This window comes from Callithrix jacchus, chromosome 15 (genome assembly GCF_049354715.1).
Source record: "Callithrix jacchus isolate 240 chromosome 15, calJac240_pri, whole genome shotgun sequence".
Lineage (NCBI taxonomy): Eukaryota > Metazoa > Chordata > Mammalia > Primates > Cebidae > Callithrix > Callithrix jacchus.
This window is the reverse complement of record NC_133516.1, coordinates 46,452,320-46,474,225: the sequence shown is the minus strand read 5'-3', so window position 1 is coordinate 46,474,225 and position 21,906 is coordinate 46,452,320. Positions and strand designations below refer to the sequence as shown.

At 40.1% G+C, this 21,906-nt stretch overlaps 1 protein-coding gene across 9 annotated transcripts in view; it reads left to right on the top strand.

Annotated features, from left to right (window-relative positions):
- Positions 1 to 21,906, top strand: part of ADAMTS9 (ADAM metallopeptidase with thrombospondin type 1 motif 9) — a 170,608-nt gene that overhangs the window by 3,963 nt on the left and 144,739 nt on the right. For all 9 annotated transcript variants that reach the window (XR_013527414.1, XR_013527413.1, XM_078351404.1 and 6 more), the window contains exon 3: positions 2,553 to 2,715. Coding sequence is in view for 7 of the 9 variants with exons in the window: in XM_078351404.1 (XP_078207530.1) it covers positions 2,553 to 2,715 (163 nt within the window). In the remaining 2 variants the exon portion in view is untranslated. The remainder of the gene's footprint in view (positions 1 to 2,552; positions 2,716 to 21,906) is intronic.

The following is a 21,906-nucleotide window of genomic DNA, read 5'->3' as shown; positions in this document are numbered from 1 at the left end:
AAGACCTTTTCATAGTCCCCAAGGCTGAAGTCATCTCTCCCCCTACACCTTCATAGACACTTCTGAGAGTCTCTTATGATGCTTAGTATGTTCCCCATTGTATCAATGTTCTTGGCATACATGTTTTCTCCGTTTCTCCTTGGCACCAGGGTCAGCATCAACTCATTTTTCTCCCATATTGGAGCTTTGTATGTTGTATAAACTTAGCAAATATGTTTGAATAAATAGTCACCTTAACCAAGACAAGATAACTCTTAGGCCCACCTTTGTGAATCAACAGCACAATTAATTTTGGCATCATATTGATATGATTTATTGAGCTCTTAATGTGCCTGGCACTATAATAAGTACTTTGCATATGTATTATCGCATTCAAATCCATCAAGAACCCAATCCTCAAAACAATGAATTTTACTGACAAAAAATCTGAGGCTTTGAGAGCTGACCTGGATACTTGCCCAAAGTCTCACAGCTAGTAAGTGGCAGGGTTGGGATTTCTGCCCGGTCTTTCTGGTCTGTGTGCTTAACCATAGACCAGAGACTGATCCTGTGCTCCAGAAGAGAACTTCAGGGTTCTTTTCTAAAAGGCACAGGACTAAAGTCAGGTTAGACTCAGCACTAGCACTGTCCAGCTGCTTCTGTACATGACCAAAGGGGAACTTGGGCCCAGTCCCTTCCTCCCTCTGTGTCTTGGTTTCCCCATTTACCAATCAAAGGTGGCAAATCTTCACCAGCTGAGCTCCTGGGCTCTTTCCCAGGATTTGTGTCTCTGGTAGGCTTCACATGTTGTGATATGCCCTCTGATTTGTGCTCAGAGAACACCTGACTTGTATATTGAAAACAGGCAGAGAGTAAATTTATTAAATCACTTCTTCTCTGGCAACCAGCTACTCTGTCTCTTAGTCTGACCACACCTGGGCTGCCCTCTTCTTAGACCAGGGGCTCAGAAATCACATGGAGAGCTTTTAAAACATAAATGTTCGAGATCCATCCCTAGAAATTCTGAATCTGCGATTAGAGGGTAATGCCCCAAATCTAATTTAAAAGCAGCAACAAATAAAAGCTTCCCAGGCAATTTTGAATCTAGCTGTTTTGGGGAACCAATGTCTTAGCCTAGTGCTACTCATACTTTATCATGCATAAGAGTACCCTGGGAGCTCATTAACATTTCAATTATTGGGCCTTACCCCTAGAGATTTTGATTCCGTAGATCAGATTTGGAGTGGAGCACAATTATTTGAATTTTGAAGAAGCTCCTGGATGATGCTGATGTGGATGCAGCTGCTGATGTTCAGGGATTCATTTCTCCTGTCAATAAAAGAATGGAAGGCATCAGATTTTGTTTCCAGCATGGGAAATGGGAAAGTGGAAGAGAAGAGAGGAGCTTGATTTCTCCTCATAAACACCACTCACCAGCATGGCATGGGGAATTTCTCAGTGTTCTTGTAATTTTTGGTTTGGGTGGTTCAGTCTTGAGGTATCATTTATCATTTGCAAAAACTTGGATGTGTAGGGTAAAGAAGAAAAAGTGACTTGCAAGATGCTTAGAATGATTAGTAATAGCAAATTTTATCCTAACGGATAGAGGCTAACACTGGCAACACCGAGACAAAAGCCGTTCATGAGTTCTAACCCTGTGCAAAGTGTAGCACTTAATTTTCCTGATCTCATTTACTCTGCACGGTAACTCTTTACATTATGTATCTTTATCCTCAACTGACAAACAAGGAAGCTTAAGCTCAGAGCGGTTAAGAAACTTGCCCAATGTGGATATGTAGGTTGTGGTGCTGAAACTGGAACCTAGGGCAGTCTGGCTTCCAACCTTTGCAGGATATCACTTCCCTATTTTGCAAAGGAAAGGGTTGGTGAGAGGACCATGTACCAGTGTTACACGTGGTACCACCTTGAATTCATTGTGACCGACATTTGCTCCCTGAGTTTGAATCAGTGAGACTTCAATAGGCCAGCTTTTCCTGCTGGAGTGCATACTTGTCCCTAGGTTTCCAAGACTCTTTTAACAGCCTGTAGGAATGATTGGAACTTGAGTCCTAAAGAATTATTTCTTAGAGACAGATTTGGATAGCAGGTGCAATCAACTGGAGTCACATCAAGAATAAGGTCTGATATGACACTTTGGGAGGCTGAGCTAGGAGTTGAAGACCAGCCTGAGCAACATATTGAGACCCCATCTCTACAAAAAGTAAAATATTCAGTTGGACATCGTCACATGCACCTATAATCCCAGCTACTCAGGAGGCTGAGGTGGGGGGTTGCTTTAGCCCAGGAGTTCAAGGCTGGGTGAGAGAACAAGGCCCTATTTCTAAAATAATAAGAATAGTAAATAATAAATAATTTTTAGAAAATGTTCTGATATGACAGAGTGAAAATAAACCACTTCTCTGCATATGTTTCAGCATTTTCAGTTTAAACAACCCTCCTGAAGAAGAGATTGGGTAAAATGAAAGCATCTTTACTCGGAAATGTTCTTCTGTTTTTTTCCTACCGATGGCTGAGTTATGTTAAATCAACCTCTTATCTCTCTTTATTTGCAGCTGGGAACATTCCGGTCCCATGATGGGGATTATTTTATTGAACCACTACAGTCCATGGATGAACAAGAAGATGAAGAGGGACAAAACAAACCCCACATCATTTACAGGCGCAGCACCCCCCAGAGAGAGCCTTCAAAGGGAAGACATGCATGTGACACCTCAGGTATTTGCTTCTTGCTTAAGCAGAGAGCCCAGCTCTTGGAGATGGCTAAATTGCTACACTATAAAGATGTAGCTCTTTCAGTCTACAAAGTGCTATGTTATGCATTGTTCTTTATTCAGTCCTCAAATGAGGTAGGGATACATACCCCACTGTAGAGATGTGGAGACTAAAGAGAGGTTTAGTACCTTGTCCAAGGTGCACAGCTAAGATGTTACAAAGTCAGGATTTGAACTCAAAGCAGTGACTCCATGCCCTCTATGGGCAGAGCTGCCTCTTCTGTTGAAATTGCTGATTTTTAGTATTAAGCTTGAGTAATATTGAGGTCATGATAGTAGTACCCTCAGCAAATGCTTGTATTTTCTTAGCGTCTTCTGTTTACTTGGGTGTTTTTCTTGTTTCACAGAAATGTCTTATAAAGGAAACTCACGAAAATGTATATGTGTTCATTGAATGTTTCCTATAAACTTCAGGTTTGCTCATGTTCTGTGACTTCAGGAACTGTAGGAAGGTACCTGTGGGTTATACTGTGCGGTACCAATGAACCAGTTAAATTCTATGTGCCCTCTGCTAGTCTCCTTCCATTCCGGCCAGATTCTTGGAGGTTATATGCTGACATCTTTGGCCATTGTCAGGGATATGTCATTCTGGGCACCCTGGTCTGTTTCTTCATCTGCAGTCTTGTGGCAACACTTCACTGTTTCAGAAGCCTGATTACTTTCAGCCTGATGATAGGTTATCCTATGAAATAATTCCTCAATTTGGTTCTGCATCTTAGGATGCCTGACAAAATACTTTAAACAAATTCTTGGACTTCCTGTCTCTAAAACTTTATCCTTCTTTCTATTCTTTGTTTTTAAAATTGCTTCTCCAAATTAAATAGCATCTCAGGTTTTTCACAATGACATTTCCTCCAGCCCAGGAAATCAAATCTCCAAACAGGGCCAAAATTCAAGACCAACAGGGGATTTCCCCAGAGCATCACTTACATCACCTGTACCTGTACCAGGTCATTCCAGTGGGACAGTATGCAGTGTCCTATTCTCTCCTGGAACTATTATTTCTAAAGTGAATCCTTTAATAAAAGATAACATTGACCATTTAAAACCTAGAAGTAGCAAAATTTAAGGGCGTAGCATTGTAGGTCTTCTTGCTTTATTCCATCCAGTTCTGTGTTTTACCACCAGAACAAGATGGAATATAACTGAAGCATTCTGTCAATTAGACTATAAACAGCAAAGAGATATGAGGAGCAGAGGGGCAAGTGTACTCAGATACATCAAAAACAATAGTTTCAGCAACAGGTATAGAGTCAAGACTGCCAGCCACCAGCCAGTTTAATGGATAGGACATTCACATTTTTGACTGTGCTAGTAAAACCATTGGCCTAAACGTGTTGCCTTCCTAAATCTTTATTAGCAAGCACACATTTAGAAGTGTGTATAAACATATACATAACATGAAATAGAAATGAAATTTGTGATTCCCCTCTTCCATCTTATTAGTATACATTCGGAAGGCACATTTGGAATATTTTTTTCACTGATAAATTCAATGACCAATGACACTTCATGATCTTCTTCCTAAAGTGGCTACAGGTCAACATTTTTTTAAATGACTATTTATTATGGTTTTATTCTGCATATGCATTATGCAAAGCACTTTACCTGCACTACCTTGCTTAATCCTTATCACAAACCTATGAGGTAGGTGCCATTCCTAACTCCACTGTATAATACCCAGAAAAGGAGCTGAGATCTGGAGATGAAGTAGTTTGCCCAAGATCTCACAGCAGGTCCACAGTGATGAACCATGCTTGTCTGTTTTATTCCATGGCCCATTTTCTCTGTGCAGGAGTCTGTGTGGAAAAGAGAGAGGGGGCAGAAAAAGAAAGTCTTAATGAGTATTGTCATTTAAGAAATCTTCAAGGTTTCTTTAAAATATTGATTGTCCAAGTCAATAGACATTTGATTTCCTGGGCTGGAGGAAATGTCATTGTGAAATCCCCTTAAAAACACAAAGCAGAAAGAGTCTTAAAAGTGTCAAGCTCAAGGATGATGGCAGATGCCTTAAAGCCTATTTGGGTTCCAGTCATTATTAAGATTGGGGCCTTTAAGCACCACCTTGCAAATAACCAGTGCCAGTATTTTTAGTTTTTCTCCTAGCGTTTGCTTGCTGCTGACCAATACGGTGCGCTGTTCCTTCATCCTCTGTGCTGAACCAGGAGCCCAGCAGTTTTTGATCAACTCTTCCAAAAGTTGCTGCCGGGCTGTGCCACTCTCTTCCAGCTACCTCTGCACCCTTTCTTTTAATTTAGATGTAGGAGGCTCAGAACAGTTTGGAATATGGCAGGATTCACCAGCACATATCAGAGGAATGCACCAACAGGTCAAGGAAACCTCTGAAGCCAGGTAGCCTTTGCACAGGGAGTGAAAGTAGGTTGGGGCGAGAGTAGTTCCTTTACCCAGAGAGAAAATGGGTTGCCTAGTGATAGCAATCCATTCTGATTCAGTGATTCACCTTCCCTCCCAATTCCTAATCTACAGCAGAGGTTGGTAACCAAGAGTAACCTTAGAAGTACCCTGGGAGCCTCATACAAATGCAGCTTCTTAAACAAACAAGCCCCACTCCCAGGCAAAAGTGATGAAGCAAAAATCAGTGTTTTGAATAGTGCTCCAAGTGATTCAGATGTTTAGCTAAATCTGAGATTCCCTGCTAAAGTTCGGTTTAAGGCAGTAGTCATTATCTGTCACTTGTTGTTGGCATTGCTGTGAACTTGACTTTATCAGTGCTTTCCATGTCTCCTCTTCTCCTAGGATGATAGAATATTTGAGCTGGAGGAGTCCTTAGCAGCCCAGTCTATTCCAATGCTCTAATTCTGTGCAGATAAAGAAACTGAAGTTACAGGATGTTAAGATACTTCCTCCGAGGAGTGATACCCTGTATATTCAACACCAACTCTACTGAACTTTCCCCAGCCTTAGGAGAGAGACCTCCTGCTGAGCTAGTGGTAACCCTTTAGTTGCTGATCATGGGAGTTGGAGCAGGGCAGGACACAATGGCTGTGACACTTCCATATGCAGATGGAATATGTCTTGGTCATTTCTGACTCTTAAGGTATGCCCAACTTTCAAAAAAGGATTCTGAGATTACTTATGTTAAAAAGGCAAGGGTAGAAGGAGTCTACTGCAATGAAAGCTCTGTGAGTTTAGAACGGAGTCTACAGCTCCGTTTATTCATTCATGTGTGCGTTTATTCAGTTAGCCATCAAGTCTTCAGTGAGCAACTCCTCTATGTCAAGAGGAGAAAACGAGGAACTGTCCATAGTCCTGGTGAGTTGTATGACTTCAAGCACACTTTAGAGTATAAAGTAAAAGGCCAGGTGCAGTGGCTCATGCCTGTAATCTCAGCTCTTTGGGAAGCCAAGGAGGGTGGATCATGAGGTTAGGCATTCGAGACCAGCCTGGCCAACATAGTGAAACCTTGTCTCTACTAAAAATACAAAAACTTAGCTGGTCATTGTGATGGGCACCTATAATCCCAGCTACTTGGGAGGCTGAGGCAAGATAATTGCTTGAACCTAGGAGGTGGAGGTTGCAGTGAGCCGAGATTATGCCTCCAGCCTGGGCAACAGTGTGAGACTCCATCGCATTAAAAAAAAAAAAAAAAAAAAAAAGAAGAAATAAGAATAACACATATGTTCCAAGGTTGTAGTTAGGGCTAAATGAGTCTGAAGTAATGAAAACTCCCAGGACAGTGTTTAGCAGGTGGTAGACAAACACAGAATGATAGATTTCTTCTGAGGGTTCATGAAAATAGAAAACAAAACATCACAATGAGGAAAAGAACAAAATACTAAAATTCAGAGCTAATAGCCTAGCGCTTCTGGGTAATCAAGAAAGGTTTAGGGGACTTGCCCAAGGTCACCCTGCCAGCTAGTAGTAAGGCTGAGGGTGGTTCCCATCCCCTTGATTCCTCCGTACCCAATGCAGCATTTAAACATTTTCTTTCTTGTAAGGTTCTCTTGGCCCAGTGGCTGCCCTTCCCAATGGTCTCTGTTTGTCATCCCTGGTTATGTCTATGTGTATACATTTCGGCCATTTGACTGTCTCTGCATTTCTTTGTCTTTTCATTCTGTTTGTGAGTTCCTTAGGGTTCAGGATGGAAAGTGGGGTGTCTTTTCTCCTTATGGCATGCCCTTGTGACTTCAGTGTCTTTTACACACCAGGTCCTCAGTAAAATTCACTGTGCTGGCTGCCTGCCAGCTCCATACACCAGGGGGTCAAGCAAAAGGCTTATGGGAGCCCTTCAGAAAGTAGGTTGCTTTTATAAGCCACTTCCTGTGGATCCTTCCCATTGCTTGTTTCCGGTTAACATCCCAAGTTCTGTTTCACAGACACTCTCTATTTGACCCTGAATTTTGCACAGCAGGATGTAGTTGTTCTTATCAGTGCTTCCTGGTAGGTGGGTAAGAGAAAGGCAGGGAGGAGGGCTGTTTTGTTTGCCTGGGCCTGAAAGACAAGTGTTTTTCTCTAACTAAAACTTCTCCCTCACCTGCCTGTCTCAGCAAGGCCAGGTGAGTTTTGTTTCCTAAGGCATTTAAGAACTGTATTATACTCTGTGACCCATCAATGCTATGCCTAAAAAAAATAATTGAACCCTTTTGTAAAGGTGTTTATGAACGAGATCCAGTAGCAGTCTTGTCTAGGCCAACACTCTAATTCTGTGCAGATAAGGAAACTGAAAGTGTTGTTATAGCAAAAGACTGGAAACAACCTAAGCACTCTTCAGGAGGGAGATAGATCAGTACAGTATGGGGCAGGCATGTAATGGATTCCTATGCAGCCATTAAAAATGATGGTCTGAGGTCGGGCGCGATGGCTCAAGCCTGTAATCCCAGCACTTTGGGAGGCCGAGGAGGGTGGATCACGAGGTCAAGAGATCGAGACCATCCTGGTCAACATGGTGATACCCTGTCTCTACTAAAAATACAAAAAATTAGCTGGGCACGGTGGCACGTGCCTGTAATCCTGCTACTCAGGAGGCTGAGGCAGGAGAATTGCCTAAACCCAGGAGGTGGAGGTTGCGGTGAGCCGAGATCGCGCCATTGCACTCCAGCCTGGGTAACAAGAGCGAAACTCCGTCTCAAAAAAAAAAAAAGATGGTCTGGATTTCTGTTACCAACATAGAAATATATATGAAGTGATAAACTAGTATGTTTGGTAGGATCTCATTATTTTTACTGATAAACTATGTGTAGGACACGTGTGTAAACAAAATCTGACATAAAGGCATGAAAATATTAACAGTGATTATTTATGGTTACTGGGAACATAGGCAATCTTTACTTTGGAAATTTTGTATCCTTCTATTGTGTGACTCCTTTGCCATGTTTCTATAATAGTTTCATAATCAGAAAATACAGACAAAATGAAATGGAGATAGTGAGGATAGTGGCATGGGTTTATTTTGCTAGACCCATTTAACTTGTCACTGGAGACCAACAGCCAAGCCAAATTTTGGTCTCTTAGGATCTTAGGACCTTAGAACTGGAGATTAACAGGCGTTTTTTTTTTTTTTTTTTTTTTTTTTGGAATGAGGCAGTCTCAATAACCAGACAGATAAAAATCCTGCCTTGTGTCTATTTCTTTGGGACATCTGTGGCTGGTTAAAGTTGGATCTCCCATTCAACGCAGCTAAATTGCCTTGTGCCTGTTGTACTGACCCTGGTATTATTAAGATTTAATCTCCATTAGGCACTAGGGACTCTGTTTATCACTCCCATTAGAAGGTACTATCACTTTCTAACAGGGATTTCAAGGCTGCAGTTACAAAGGCTGGAAAACATACGATGATAATTAAAATCATCATCTGTTAGGCTCTTATGTGCATATGTGAACAGTATGCTACATGCTTTATACACATTATCATAGGTAATACATTCATCAATACTGTAGGGTAGGTATTATTACCCCTACTTTACAGTTGAGAAAATTAGCTCAGAGAGGTTGAGAAACTTATCCAAAAATTCACACAGCCAGGAGGAAGAGGGGCTGATCTGATTCCAGTGTGCTATACTGTGGGACAAATTGCATTGAAAACACACATGGAAATTGCCATCTAGAAACCCCTGTTTTGGTTTGCTTGGTTTTTAGAGACCAGTCTCACTCTGTTGCCCAGGCTGGAGTGCGGTGGCATGATCATAGCTTACTACAGCCTTCACTTCCGAGGCTCAAGGGATTCTTACACGTCAGCCTCCCAAGTAGCTAGAACTAGAGACATATGCCACCACGCATGGCTAATTTAAACAAATAAAAGTTATAGAGACAGGATCTCCCTGGGATTAGAGGCCTGAGCCATCATGCCTGGCCTCGAAACCCCTTTTTAACTTCAGTTTTCAGGGCATCTTCTTTGACTATCATCTAATTTCCAATCCCTAGATGATACTAATAAGAATTGACATTTGCTGAGCATGTATCATGTCGTAGGCTCTGTTCCAGACACTTTACATGGATTATATATTTCAATTTTTACCTTAAACTCCATTTTGCAGATGGGAAAACTGAGACACAGAGAAGTCCGTAATGTTGACTTGTCCAAGGTTAAAAGCTCATAAATATATAATTTTCTTCAGCTCCTATGTCCTGGTCTATTTAGGGGATTTTTTTTTGGCCTCTCTATTGATTTGATTGCATTCATATATGAATTATTTTTGCTGACAGGAATTTTTTAATGCCTGTCTGGAATTTGATTTGATTTGAGGAAGGCTGCCTGGTGCCTGAAATTCCCACCAACTCTAATGACTCACAGAGGCCTTGCATCTGTCTCCAGCAGGCCTTTGATGGAGTGTATATGTGTTACACATTAACCTCTTGGATCCCATTAATAATTTAGCATAGATTAGCTGATTAGATTAGCTGCCCTTAGAGTGGCACCCAAATGGAGTGAGAGACAGAGCTGGGGAACAGACCCCCGAGGGGGCTTTCAGTAAAACATTCTGGGACAGCCTGTGGGTGCCAGGCAGTGACGAAAGTTTTGAATGACTTCAGAATCCAGCCTGGGCCCCAAGCAGGTTAGTGGTTGGTGGCTAATTAGTGACTTATGCTGGGAACTGCTCTGCCTGCACCTTCACCACACACTTTCTGCATTCTTAGACCCTTTCAGCCCCGTAAAGGTCAAGAAAAGGCAGCATTTAAGGAACTTCGTAGTCGGCAATATGGAGGCAAGTTATGATTATTTCATTTATTACTGTAACAGTTCATGGGAGGAAGATGCTTTGATTATTCCCATCTTACAAATAAGAAAGCTGATCTCAGGGAAGTAAAGGAACTTGTCCGTAGCATGCAGAAAGGGAAAAAGCTGAAAGTGCAACTCAAGACCGATGATGAAGCTTTAAAGATAGTTACTGCCATTTGAGATATATGGTCTGAGCCCGATTTCCTTTCATTTACCCTTTTTGTTCTTCATTAGTGTTTATACATTTCTCTCTCCCTCTCTCCCTCCCTCCCTCCCTCCCTCCCTCCCTCCCTCCCTCCCTCCCTCCCTCTCTCTCTCTCTCTCTCTCTCTCTCTCTCTCTCTCTCTCTCTCTCTCTCTCTCATTGCGGCAGAGTTTCACTCTTGTTACCCAGGCTGGAGTGCAATGGCGCAATCTCGGCTCACCGCAACCTCAGTCTCCTGGGTTCAGGCAATTCTCCTGCCTCAGCCTCCTGAGTAGCTGGGATTACAGGCATGCGCCACCATGCCCAGCTAATTTTTTTTATATTTTTAGTAGAGACGGGGTTTCACCATGTTGACCAGGATGGTCTCGATCTCTTGACCTCATGATCCACCCTCCTCGGCCTCCCAAAGTGCTGGGATTACAGGCGTGAGCCACCACGCCCGGCCTTTTTACTCTTTTTTTATAGTCTTCAATGACTTTATGTCTAATAAACAGTCAATATAAGCAATGACCTCTAAAATCTTGGTAAATTATTAGAAAATCACTGTTTTAAATACATGAATCCTTTATTTCTTTAACTTGATCTACTGAATGGTACTTATATAAAAATTTTGCTTTCCTTTTTCTTTTTTAAACTTTGGTATTAATAGTGCAGTATTTCAATAAAGTGTTGAAGGGGTAGTAAAAAAGAAACTTCTAATACAGGAATTGTACCTTATTTCATTTGTTCCCACTTACTCATTTAATTTTTTTTAAATTTTCATTTTGTTTCTAAAAACTGTTCTATTATGAACATCTTCAAGTATACATAAAGGTAAAGTCAGTAATAAAATGAACCACTGCGAACACCATGAATCCTAATAATGACTTAGATTTTTCTACATTTGCTTATTTTTCTGTATGCTGAGTATTTTAAAGCAAACCCAAGATACCATCCCTAAATAGTTCATGATAAATCTTTGAAAAATGGAGATCTTTTTCTATGTAACTGTAATATTATTCATATTTGATACATAATATGTATCAAGTAATATTACAAATAACATTTCAGCAAAATTAATAACTCCTTCATATCACCTACATAGTACCTGTATTAAATGCCTTTTTTCAGTCATTGGTTAGATTGTGATCTAAATAAGGTCCACATATTGCATGCAACTTATTGTTATCTCTTAAGTAACTTTTCACTTTGTTGTCATCATTGCTATTGCTAAAATTGCTATTTTCTGCCACCCCCAGTGGCTCACACCTGTAATCCCAGCACTCTGGGAGGCTGAGGTGGGTGGATCATGAGGTCAGGAGTTCAAGACCAGCCTGACCAACACAGTGAAACCCCATCTCTACTAAAAATACAAAAATTAGCTGGGCGTGGTGGCAGGCACCTGTAATCCCAGCTACTTAGGAGGTTGAGGTAGGAGAATCACTTGAACTCAGGAGGTGGAGGTTGCTGTGAGCCAAGATCACACTATTGCACCCCTGCCCAGCAACAGTGCAAGACTCTGTCTGAAAAAAAAAAATTGCTATTTTCATTCTAGTTTTAGCTTTGCCCTATATAGCCCCCTTTTCCCTTCCATTGCTCTTCGTCTTTGCTTCATTTTTATTTAAGGTCAGGCTGCAGTTGCAAGGATTTGAAGAGCAAGGCCAGCCTCCAAGTCCAGAGCAAAGCCTCTGGTCCATTAAGCCACTTCTCAGAGTGATTTACTTGAGTGCAAAAGGCAATATCTTTGGGAGGTTTTTTTGACCCTTTGTCTGAAGTGCCTTGAGAGCTCTAATTGATTGTGATTTTCCTATCAGTAGGAAGATCCTCAATTTACAGTATGTTCATGCATAGGGCGTGTGTGACCCATGCATTCTTCTTAGGCCATTTTCTCATTTTGTGAACACAGAGTGCACTGACACAAACCTAGATGGGGTAGCCTACCACACACCTAGGCTAGGTGGTATAGAGCCTATTGCTTCTAGGCTACAGACCTATGCAGTATGTGACTGTACTGAATACTGTAGGTAATTGTAACATGAAGTTCAGTATCTATGTATCTAAACATAGAAAAGGTACAGTAAAAGTTTAGTATTACGATCTTAGAAGACCACTGTCATATCTGCATTCCATCATTGACTGAAATATTAACTTAAGCTACTTTTTCTGTTTTTAAAGGATCATCCTCATCTGTGTTTTGAAGCCCAGAAGGGCCAGTTTGCAATTAGGAACATAAAGTGGCAAGTTAGGTTTGGACCTGAGGTTAGGACTCATTGCCATACGAAATATGCTTATTCCCCAAAACCTTTTTATTGTTGTTGTTTGAGAGACTTGCTCCGTCGCCTAGGCTGGAGTGCAGTGGCATGAGCTTGGTTCACTGCAACATCCACCTTCCAGGTTCAAGTGACTATTGTGCTTCAGTCTCCCAAGTAGCTGGGATTACAGGTATACACCATGACACCTGGCTAATTTGCAAATTTTTTGTAGAGATGGGGTTTTGCCATGTTGGCCAGGCTTGTCTCAGACTCCTGGTCTCAAGTGGTTCGTCTTCTGCCACCTCCCAAAGTGCTGAGATTACAGGCATGAGCCACCATGCTTAACCCCCAAAACCTTTTAATTAGCTTCAGGATCCAAACACAGCCAGAAGGGCTGCCTGCTTTACACCTTCTGTGCTGTCTTAGGACTTTGCCCTGTTTCTTGCTCAACCTGAGGACCCTTTAGACCTTTGACTTCAGTGGGCTGTCTTTTTAAAGTAAGACATGGCAAAGTTTCTTGAGTTTCTTCATATGAAGGAGTAAGCCGCTTGGTTAATAAAGTGCTAGTTTATCATGCATTGAGGTTTCACATTTGCACCTTTGTATCTGCCAAAGTTGGCTTCTTTATAATTGTATCATTAAAGAGCCTTCATTATAGCCATTTATGGGTGAGTTTTCTCATTTGACTTTTTACATCTGGACCAGATATCTGCTTGGATGTTCTGTGCAACTGAAAATCATTAATAAATAATCTGAATATTAAAAAAAAAAGCATGGGTAAATGCAAGATCTGATGTGGTGGTCACGTGTGACTGGGTGGGCTCTGGGAAGGAGCAAAGTCAAACAAGGGGCAAATATTGGCACAAGCCTTCCTTTTTATTGATTCCCAGTTCTCATATGACATTAGAATTAGAATGACTGTTAAAAATGCAGTTGCTGTGTGGAAAAAGTTCAAGTTAATGTGATTGGCTTCAGAATTTTTCTCCTAAGATTTTTTCTTTTTTTTTTTTTTTTTTGATAAATCTTTTTTTCATTAGTGTTTCCTTGTGTTTTCCTTTCATTTTTCTGTTAAGGTATAATTTACCCTTCCTAGTGTATAGGTTTCTGCAGGTTTCGGCAAATGTATACAATCACGGAACCATCAAGTTATAAAAGAGTTTTTGATGTCCTTTGTAATCGGCCCCTCTCCCCACCCCTGTTTTCTGCCTCTATAGTTTTGCCTTTTGCAGAATTTATAAATAATCTCTAAGCACAGTGTGTTTAAAGTTCATCCACATTGTAGCCTGTATCAGTCATTAATCCCTTTTTATTAGTGAGTAGTATTCCATTGAATGGTTATACCATTTCTTTATCCATTATCCACTTGAGCAACAGTTTTTGGCCATTACAAATAAAGCCACTATAAACATTTGCATACAGATTTTTGTGTGAATATAAGTTTCTACTTCATTTGGATAAATACCTAGGAGTACGATCTCTGGTTTATGTGATTAATGTATCTTTCACTCTATAAGAAACTGCCAATGTATTTTTCAAAGTGGTTGTGCCATTTTGTAGCCCCACCTGCAGGGTATGAAAGTTTCAGTTCCTCTGCATTTTCTCCAGCACTTGATATTGTCAACATTTTGTTGTTCTACTTTTGTTTTTTGAAATTTAGCTATTCTAACAGGTGTTTAGTGGAATTTCATTGTAGCTTTAATTTGCATTTACCTAAGGACAAATGATATTGAGCATTTCTTCATGTGTATATTTGCTATCCATGTATCTTCTTTGGTGAAGTGTCTGTTCAAATCTTTCAGCCATTTTTTAAAACTTGGAAGGTTGTTCTCTTATTCCTGAAGTCTGAAAATTCTTTATTCTGTATATAAGCCCTTTGTCAGATATAGTTTTCAAATATTGTCTCCCACATTGTGGCTTGTCTTTGAAAAGGTATCTTAATTTGTAAATACTTATTTCATACATAGCTTCTTTATCTTATTGCCAACACTTCATGTACTATAGATTTCATGCAGTCCCAGAACTACACAGCAAGAAAGTTTAGTGGAGAGTACAGTATAGAGCTTGTCTAAAAAATGGAATAGGAGAGGCTTATTTAGGATCTATTATTCAAAGCCATGATCTAGGCCAAGAGAAAAGGCACGTTGTTATTTTTATTGCCATTCTGTATCCAGAAACACAACTCTTCATGTCCAAACAGCGTCCTCTGGGATGGGAATGTGCTGTCTTAGCTCATGGGTGAAAACAGGTCCAGAGGAACCTCTGCATAGGTGAGAATCCAACTGTGTTGTTTTGCATGTATGTTGCATGTGTGCATGTGCATGCAGACAGGAGAGAAAGAGCCAGAGGACAATGAGACAAAGGTAGAGGTAGAAGAGTTTGGTATTAGTGTGAGATTCAGCCCTTATGACCACATGCTGTGCTGCTGAAGAGGGAAAAGAGATAGAAATCCATTAATCCTAAAAGTTTCCATTCTGTACTTTGTGAACAATTTAAAGGTTTTTCCAGAGGTATCTTTGATTGTATACTTTTTTTTTTCTTTCAAGCCAGTTTCTTAATTCTCACATTTGATGTTATTTCATTGTAATGAGTCAGATTGGAGAAAATGGCAGTGGTTTTTCAGAAACTATTATCTGTTTTAGCAGGTCTAAAGTAAAATTTTCCCATTGAGTAATGGAGATGTGTAGACTGTACTCCCCTTATTATAATTTCACATCAGCAAAAGTCCACCTCTTTTGTGTTGGTCTCTCTTTTGGAGTGATTCTGTCTCCTTCCACCCTACTGCCTACTGACTGTTTCATCTGGACCCTTTCTGAGAGTGACAGCGGTTCAGAGGGAATCTCTGTTGGGTTTTGCCCCTTTTGAAACTCAGGACTTTATTTTTAATCATTATTCACTTTTATCTTATAAAGTATAAGAATTCATAAATTTTTAATACTGGAAGAAAATTTAGAGAGAACTTCTATCCCAGGTCTTCTCTTTGTGGATAAGAGGATCAAGGTCCAGAACTTTGAAGGGGCCTCTGATCTTGGAGCTAGAATGAATGGGAAGATTGGGCCCTGAACACAGGCCTCTTAATTCCCTGCCCTGTGTTCTTTCCAGGCTGTAACACAAGGAAAAGGGTACCTGGAAAGGGGATGTTCAAAAGTGTGACTCGAATGAGCTTTGGGAAGTGCCACTGGATTTATTTTAAGTGTAAGGATAATTAAGAATGACAGTGAGTTGCTCAAAAAGTTGTCTCAAGCTTATAGAGAAAGATAGAAAGCTTTTAATTCATTTAAGGGATTAAGTTGTCACATCTAGAACTGAGTATACAGCAAGAAAATATGATTTTAAAGTAAATAAACCAAGCCTTTTTGAGCTGGGCCAGGGTACGGGGGAAGGTGGCCTATGGCTGAGGAGGAAGCCCAGTGAGGTCCACCTGTCACTGGAGTACAGCATGGCCCTGTGGTCACTCACTTCCATAGTCATGGGACGTGGACATTGGGATGGGAAAGGGTCTCAGTTGCAGGCCCTGGTGTATAAATCAGTTCCCCTTGCCTGTAAACTAGGAGACCTGTTTATCAAAAGAATGTGGGAGATACACTCCCTATGAGTTGCTTAGATGCCTTTTTAAAGAGTTCCAGTCCAACTGTGCTTTTATCTCTGATATGAGAATGATATCTAGACCCACCACAGGCACAACATTCAGCTTCAGGGCCACCCACGAGCTGCAGTGAAATGTCAGATAGCAGGCAAATCCCAGCAGCAGGCCTGAGAGCCACTTTGTTCCAGCAGCCTTAAGTGGCTGCTCATTCTAAGTAACAGAGTCAGCACGGCCTGTGCCTCCAAAGCACTTCCTACTCGCCAGTCCCTCTTCCAACACTTTATGTAGATGAAGGAATTTCATCTTTCCTACTGCCCTGTTAGGCAGAACTGTCATCCCCTTTTCACAGATGAGGAAACTGAGGCACAGAGGGCTGCAGTGACTCACCAGCGGTCACACTGATTGAATACGGAGCAGCTGGGATTTACACTCGGGTCTCTCCGATTCCTGAGCCCACACTCTTATCTCCCACACCACATTGTCCCCTGTATCCACCCTGCAAACACTTCCTGCCTAGAATACACCATTCTATATGGTCACCAGGAGGCCCTGGAGATTTGGCTAGTGTCACATGTTGAAACGATAATATTTTGCATAATGGGGTTCAATAGACTCTATTATTAAAATTAGTTTCATCTGTTCCTTTTGACTTAAAAAAAAAACTGTGTCTACTAGAAATTTCTAACTTCCACGTGTGGCTTGCATTTTATTTCTACTGGAGAGTACAAACCTGGGAGATCCCAAATCATGGCACGAGACAGCCATGGCAAACTTGCTGCAGCCAGGACAGGGTGGCTGTGGGAAGCTGGCACCATGCCAAAGAGAAAAGTCCCTCTCCCCCTACTGCTAAGAGACAGAAGAGTTGAAACCAACATTTCTGAAAGAGTATTTTGCAGGATGTTAATAGCAAAACAAAATAGTCTCTTAATAAAATACAGGCCCTGGGATGCTCAGGATCTTTTACTACTTCAAAGAATAATTTAAATGTTTTCTCAAGTTATTTCAAGTGTCCCTCAGTTTCCTCATTTATGAAATGAAGGTAATAGTTTCTCCCATATCCGGTTGCTTTGAGGACTAGTCAAGTTAATCCACATAAGGTGCTTAGAAGAGTGTCTAACACAGAGAAAAGCATTCAACAAGCATTAGCCAGTATGATTATAGCCTATATAGTCATCCTTGTTATCACATTTAGTTGAAGGAGCTGCGGGATGGAGAATGAAAAGGAAACAGGAGGGCTTTTGGGGATTGTGCATCCAGCTCTCATCCAAGTCCAAGTCAGCAAATTTCACTCCCCAGGTAGCTAGAGGCACCTACTCCCTTAGAAGGTAGTGAGGGGATCTTCAGATGCCTCCCACTGCCCCTTCAAAGCCAAGAAGCTTCTCAGTTGTTGCCTTCCACTAGCACGTCTGTCTCCCCCTGAGAGGGAAGCCCAGCCACACATCCCACCTGCATCTTGTTATAGTTCCAGTGATGAGGCTGTCCCAATAACCTGCCTCTTAAATTGGCAAAGATCCGTAAGTTTGGCAATCATATGATTAAACACATGTAAACTGGTTTCTTTTCTTCAAGACTTCTCAGGGCTCTTAAAATGTTAATGTACATGGAGAAAGTTCCAGAATTGAATGCTGTGTTAAGTGTTTTGCAAACTTAATTGATTTGTTTTTGGAACTATCTTATGGGACTAATGTTCCATGAACTGCTCTCTTGAAAACATTGTTTATAAAGGTTCAGGCCAGCCCTAAATGAGTCTTAGCCATAATCTCTTCTGCCACCACCCTGTATTTATTTGCCATCAGCACTGTGCATGTAGCGCTACTTGACACTGGGCACATGAGTTTAAAAAGTAATAACAAAACAAAAAAATGACAGCTCACAGTATTGTTTGTTTGGTTGATTTTTGCAGTGACAGGGACTCTCTATGTTGCCCATGCTGGTCTTGAACTCCTGGCCTCAAGCATTCCTCCTGCCTTTGCCTCCTAAATTTTTGAGATTACAGGAGGAGCCACTGCACCCCACCAAAGATTCTTTCTCAAACAGAATTGTTTTGTTTTAGAATGTCAATATACTAATTTATAAAGAGCAGATGTTTTGCATGCTATGAGTGAAACAATAACCACTAGTAATTATTTTTATGTTAAATGTTTTTTTGCCAGTAGTCCTGGTGCTTGAGGAGACGAGGCTATGAGTTCAAGGCCAACATGGGCAACAGAAGAACCTCTCATTCATTAAAAAAAAAAAATTATGTTAAACGTTTAAGGGACCCGTTCTCTGTGCCATGCCCTGCTCTAAGGGCATTTTATGTATTATCTCTTTTCATTTCCACAGTTACTTTTTGCAGTATGCTGTTACTACCATCATTTTACAGATGAGGAAACTGAGGCTTTAAAGCAGGAAATAACCCAAGAAAGGGCAACTACAGTAGCTTTAGGGCAGTAATGGGAACCAGGGCTGGCCTGGCTCCAGAACCCAAGTGGAAAACCACAGATGATTCCTGTCCAGACTTCTTTCTCTCTGTCAAGCTTGGGTGAAACAGAAAGGGGTCTCCCCTTGCTCCTGAATCCTCCCTTTGGTCCTGTGCTGTGAGAAGTCACAAGGTAGCCCAGCACCTTGAGGAAATTCAGTTAAATTTTGATAAACATTATAAAATACAGAGCAATGATTAACTTCCCAACTGTTAATGTTAACATTCAAGTATCCTCCGCCCAACCCCAGTTGGTGGGAAACACTTCAGTGAGTAACCACTGAATAACAAGGCCTGGCTGGTGTTTGCTGAAATAATCTCAGTTATTTAGTAACATACTGTGCATTTTATTGTATTGCAATGTGAAATGAAGCTCATTTAAAATATTTTTATCAACCAATCAGCAGATGTTAAAGTCTTATGCTGTGAGGTTTTTTTAAAATAAGGATACCATCTTACATTTTTAGAATACTGTTTTTTAGAAGACTGGACCCACGTTTTATTCTTGTTCTGTCATCACTGTTGTTTATTTCAACTTATGTAGTCGAGTACTTGGCACAAAATCTATGCTCAAGGAGTGAATTTTTAAAAAATTTAACTTATAGTTTATGAGGAATTTTCTCTTTCTTATTTAATTCTCAAGGTAGCCATAAGATAGAAGAGAGTATTTATATGCCCATTTAAAAGTCAGGAAACTGAGGCCCAGAGAAGGGACTCAGAAAAGAGCCTTCACATGGGGATGGTAGGGAGAAAACCAGCCCTAAGCACTTCTGGTTTTATAATTCCTACTCTTTTCACAGTATCGTACAGTTGGGTGTCAGGAATGCAATCAGGCACACTCTGTGCTGATTTGCCCCACTAGGAGTATACAGCTCATGTGTTTAAAATTGTTACCGTAAGCCAAAAAATTGTTTTTAAGAACACTTAGTCACTTTACCTTAAATGGTTCCTTGTAGTTCTAACTCACTTTATTACTGGTAAAAAATAGCCAAAAAGTGATAACAATATTTATTCATTCCTTCCTATGCACTAGGCACTGTGCTAGCACTTCGCATGCATGATCTCCAGCTGTTCCTAAAAGCCACTCTATGAAATAGGTACTGGTCTTACTCCACATTGTAAGAGGGAGAATGGAAGGTGAGAAGGAGTCAGTTATTTGCCCCAGGTCAAATAGGACTTAAATAGGGCCACACTCTCTTCATTGCATGAGTTCTTCAAACATTGGCTGTTCGTGGCAGTGTAAGCACTTGTGAGCATCAACACCAAAGTAGTTGCAAAAGCCAATATTAACTCATGTCCTTGTAATAAAATGTGAGCACTGTAATACCTATGATGTGGTGATAGGAAAAGCACAATTGCCAGTTAGAGCTTTTTAAAACATGTCTAAATTTGTTTACATGCATATATGAGGATTTGGATTGCTAAATATTACACTTTTCTCCAAATGCAAACATACATTTACTGCTTGGAGGTATCAACATGCTATTTTAGGATTTGAACTAGGCCAGGTTTTTCATCATCTATTTAATTAAGTAAACATAATTAATGTTTGAGGAATCCTCGAAGAAGAAAAAATGATGTCCTGTTTCCAGGTGTCTTATTTGAACTTCAAGAAAAAGTAAGAAAATGGTGCAGCCACTTTGGAAAACAATTTGGCATTTCCTCAAAATGTTACATGAAGAGTTAGTGTATGACCTGCCACCTCTACTGCTATGTATACACCCAAGAGAAACAAAAATGTATTCACCCAAAACGAGAGAAAGAAAAAATATATCACCCAAAACCTTGTACATGAATGTTGATAGCAGCAATATTCTTATTCAGTTGGGTTGAATGTTCACCCAAATGTCCACTGATTGTTGAATGGGTAAACATTATGTGGTATATCCATACAGTGGAATATTTAACAGTAACAAGTAATGGAATACTGATGTATGCTACAACATAGATAAACCTTCAAAACATTGTGTTAGGTGAAAGAAGCCAGTCACAGAAGACCACATATTATATGACTCTACTTACATGACATGTCAGAATAGGTAAATTCACAAATACAAAAATATAGGTTAGTGATTGCCAGGGGTTGAGGAAAGGGGAGAACGAAAACGACTGCTAAGAGGTATGGGATTTCTCCTTGGAATCATGAAACTATTCTAAGGTTAGATGGTGGCCATGATGGTGGAACTCTATGAATATCCTGAAAACCACTGAACTTCATACTTTGAAAATTGCATGGTATATAAATAATCTTAAACTATTATTAAAAAAAATCATAAATGTAAAACTATGTATGAGGAAAAAAAGAAGAGCAAGAATACACAGACCATTTTTACAGTGCTTTCCAGGATGGTGAAATTTTATCATGTAGCCCATTCTGATTAAACTATAAGCAAAGTGACTCTGCAAATTCCTGAAACCCTGGCTTCTATTCCTCCTTTAACATTACGCTAAATGCTCACAGAAGAGAAATGGGGATGACTTTCTGTTTATCCTAACAGTGTTTACTCTATTGGTGAAAACTATTCTGTTATCACAATTCTATTCAGAAGCAAGAAAGTTGAGTGGGTATATAAGATATAGTGTTTCTTTTTAATGCCAATTTTTAATGAGAAATTCAGAGTTGCTTGCTAAAATGGTTAATGTGATAGAAATTAGTTGGGGTAATTAACTCAATAAATATGATTCTAACTCATTAGGAGAAAAGGTCAGATTGATAAAAGACGGAGGAGCATTCTGTTTTAGAAGACATTGCTTTTAATCCTGAGGAAACAACTTGGGGTTTGCATTTTCATGCCACCTAAAGTATGCTGAATTATTTCTTTGATACATAGCTTACTTGTGCGTGAAAGGTCCTCCAGAAATATTACAATTTGTGAGTTGTTTACTGTTAGAAATTGTAGCCTTTTTCAGATTAATTCCTTCATCATCGTTATTTATATACTTTGTTTCTAATCATGGCCTTCATTCATCAGCAGCTTTTCTTGTGCCCAAGTGCCCTCTGATGATTCTGATAGTACACTTGTTTCTCCCCTTAGTGGTCCAAAAAAAAAAGATTTACATACAACATTTCCTGAGTGTTTTTCTCACTGCAGTACTTTAAGTAAATCCAATAAATAAAATTGTAATATTTACAGAAAACATTAAATAAGAATTACTCTTCACAAACTTAGTGATATAGTTTCTCTTTTTTAAACAGCTTTATTGAAGTATATGTCTCATACATATTATTTACCCATGTAAACTGTACAATTTAATTATTTTCTGGCATATCCACAGATATGTATAATAATCATTTCAGTCAATTCTAGGACATTTTTATCACTTGAGAAAAAGATTGTACTTTACAGTTAACCACAATCCCATCTCCCCACTCCATCTCTATGCAAAATGCTTGAGACTAGAAGTCTTTCAGATTTTGGATTTTTTTTTTATTTTGGGATGTTTGCATATACATAGTGATACATCCTGAGTATAGGAAC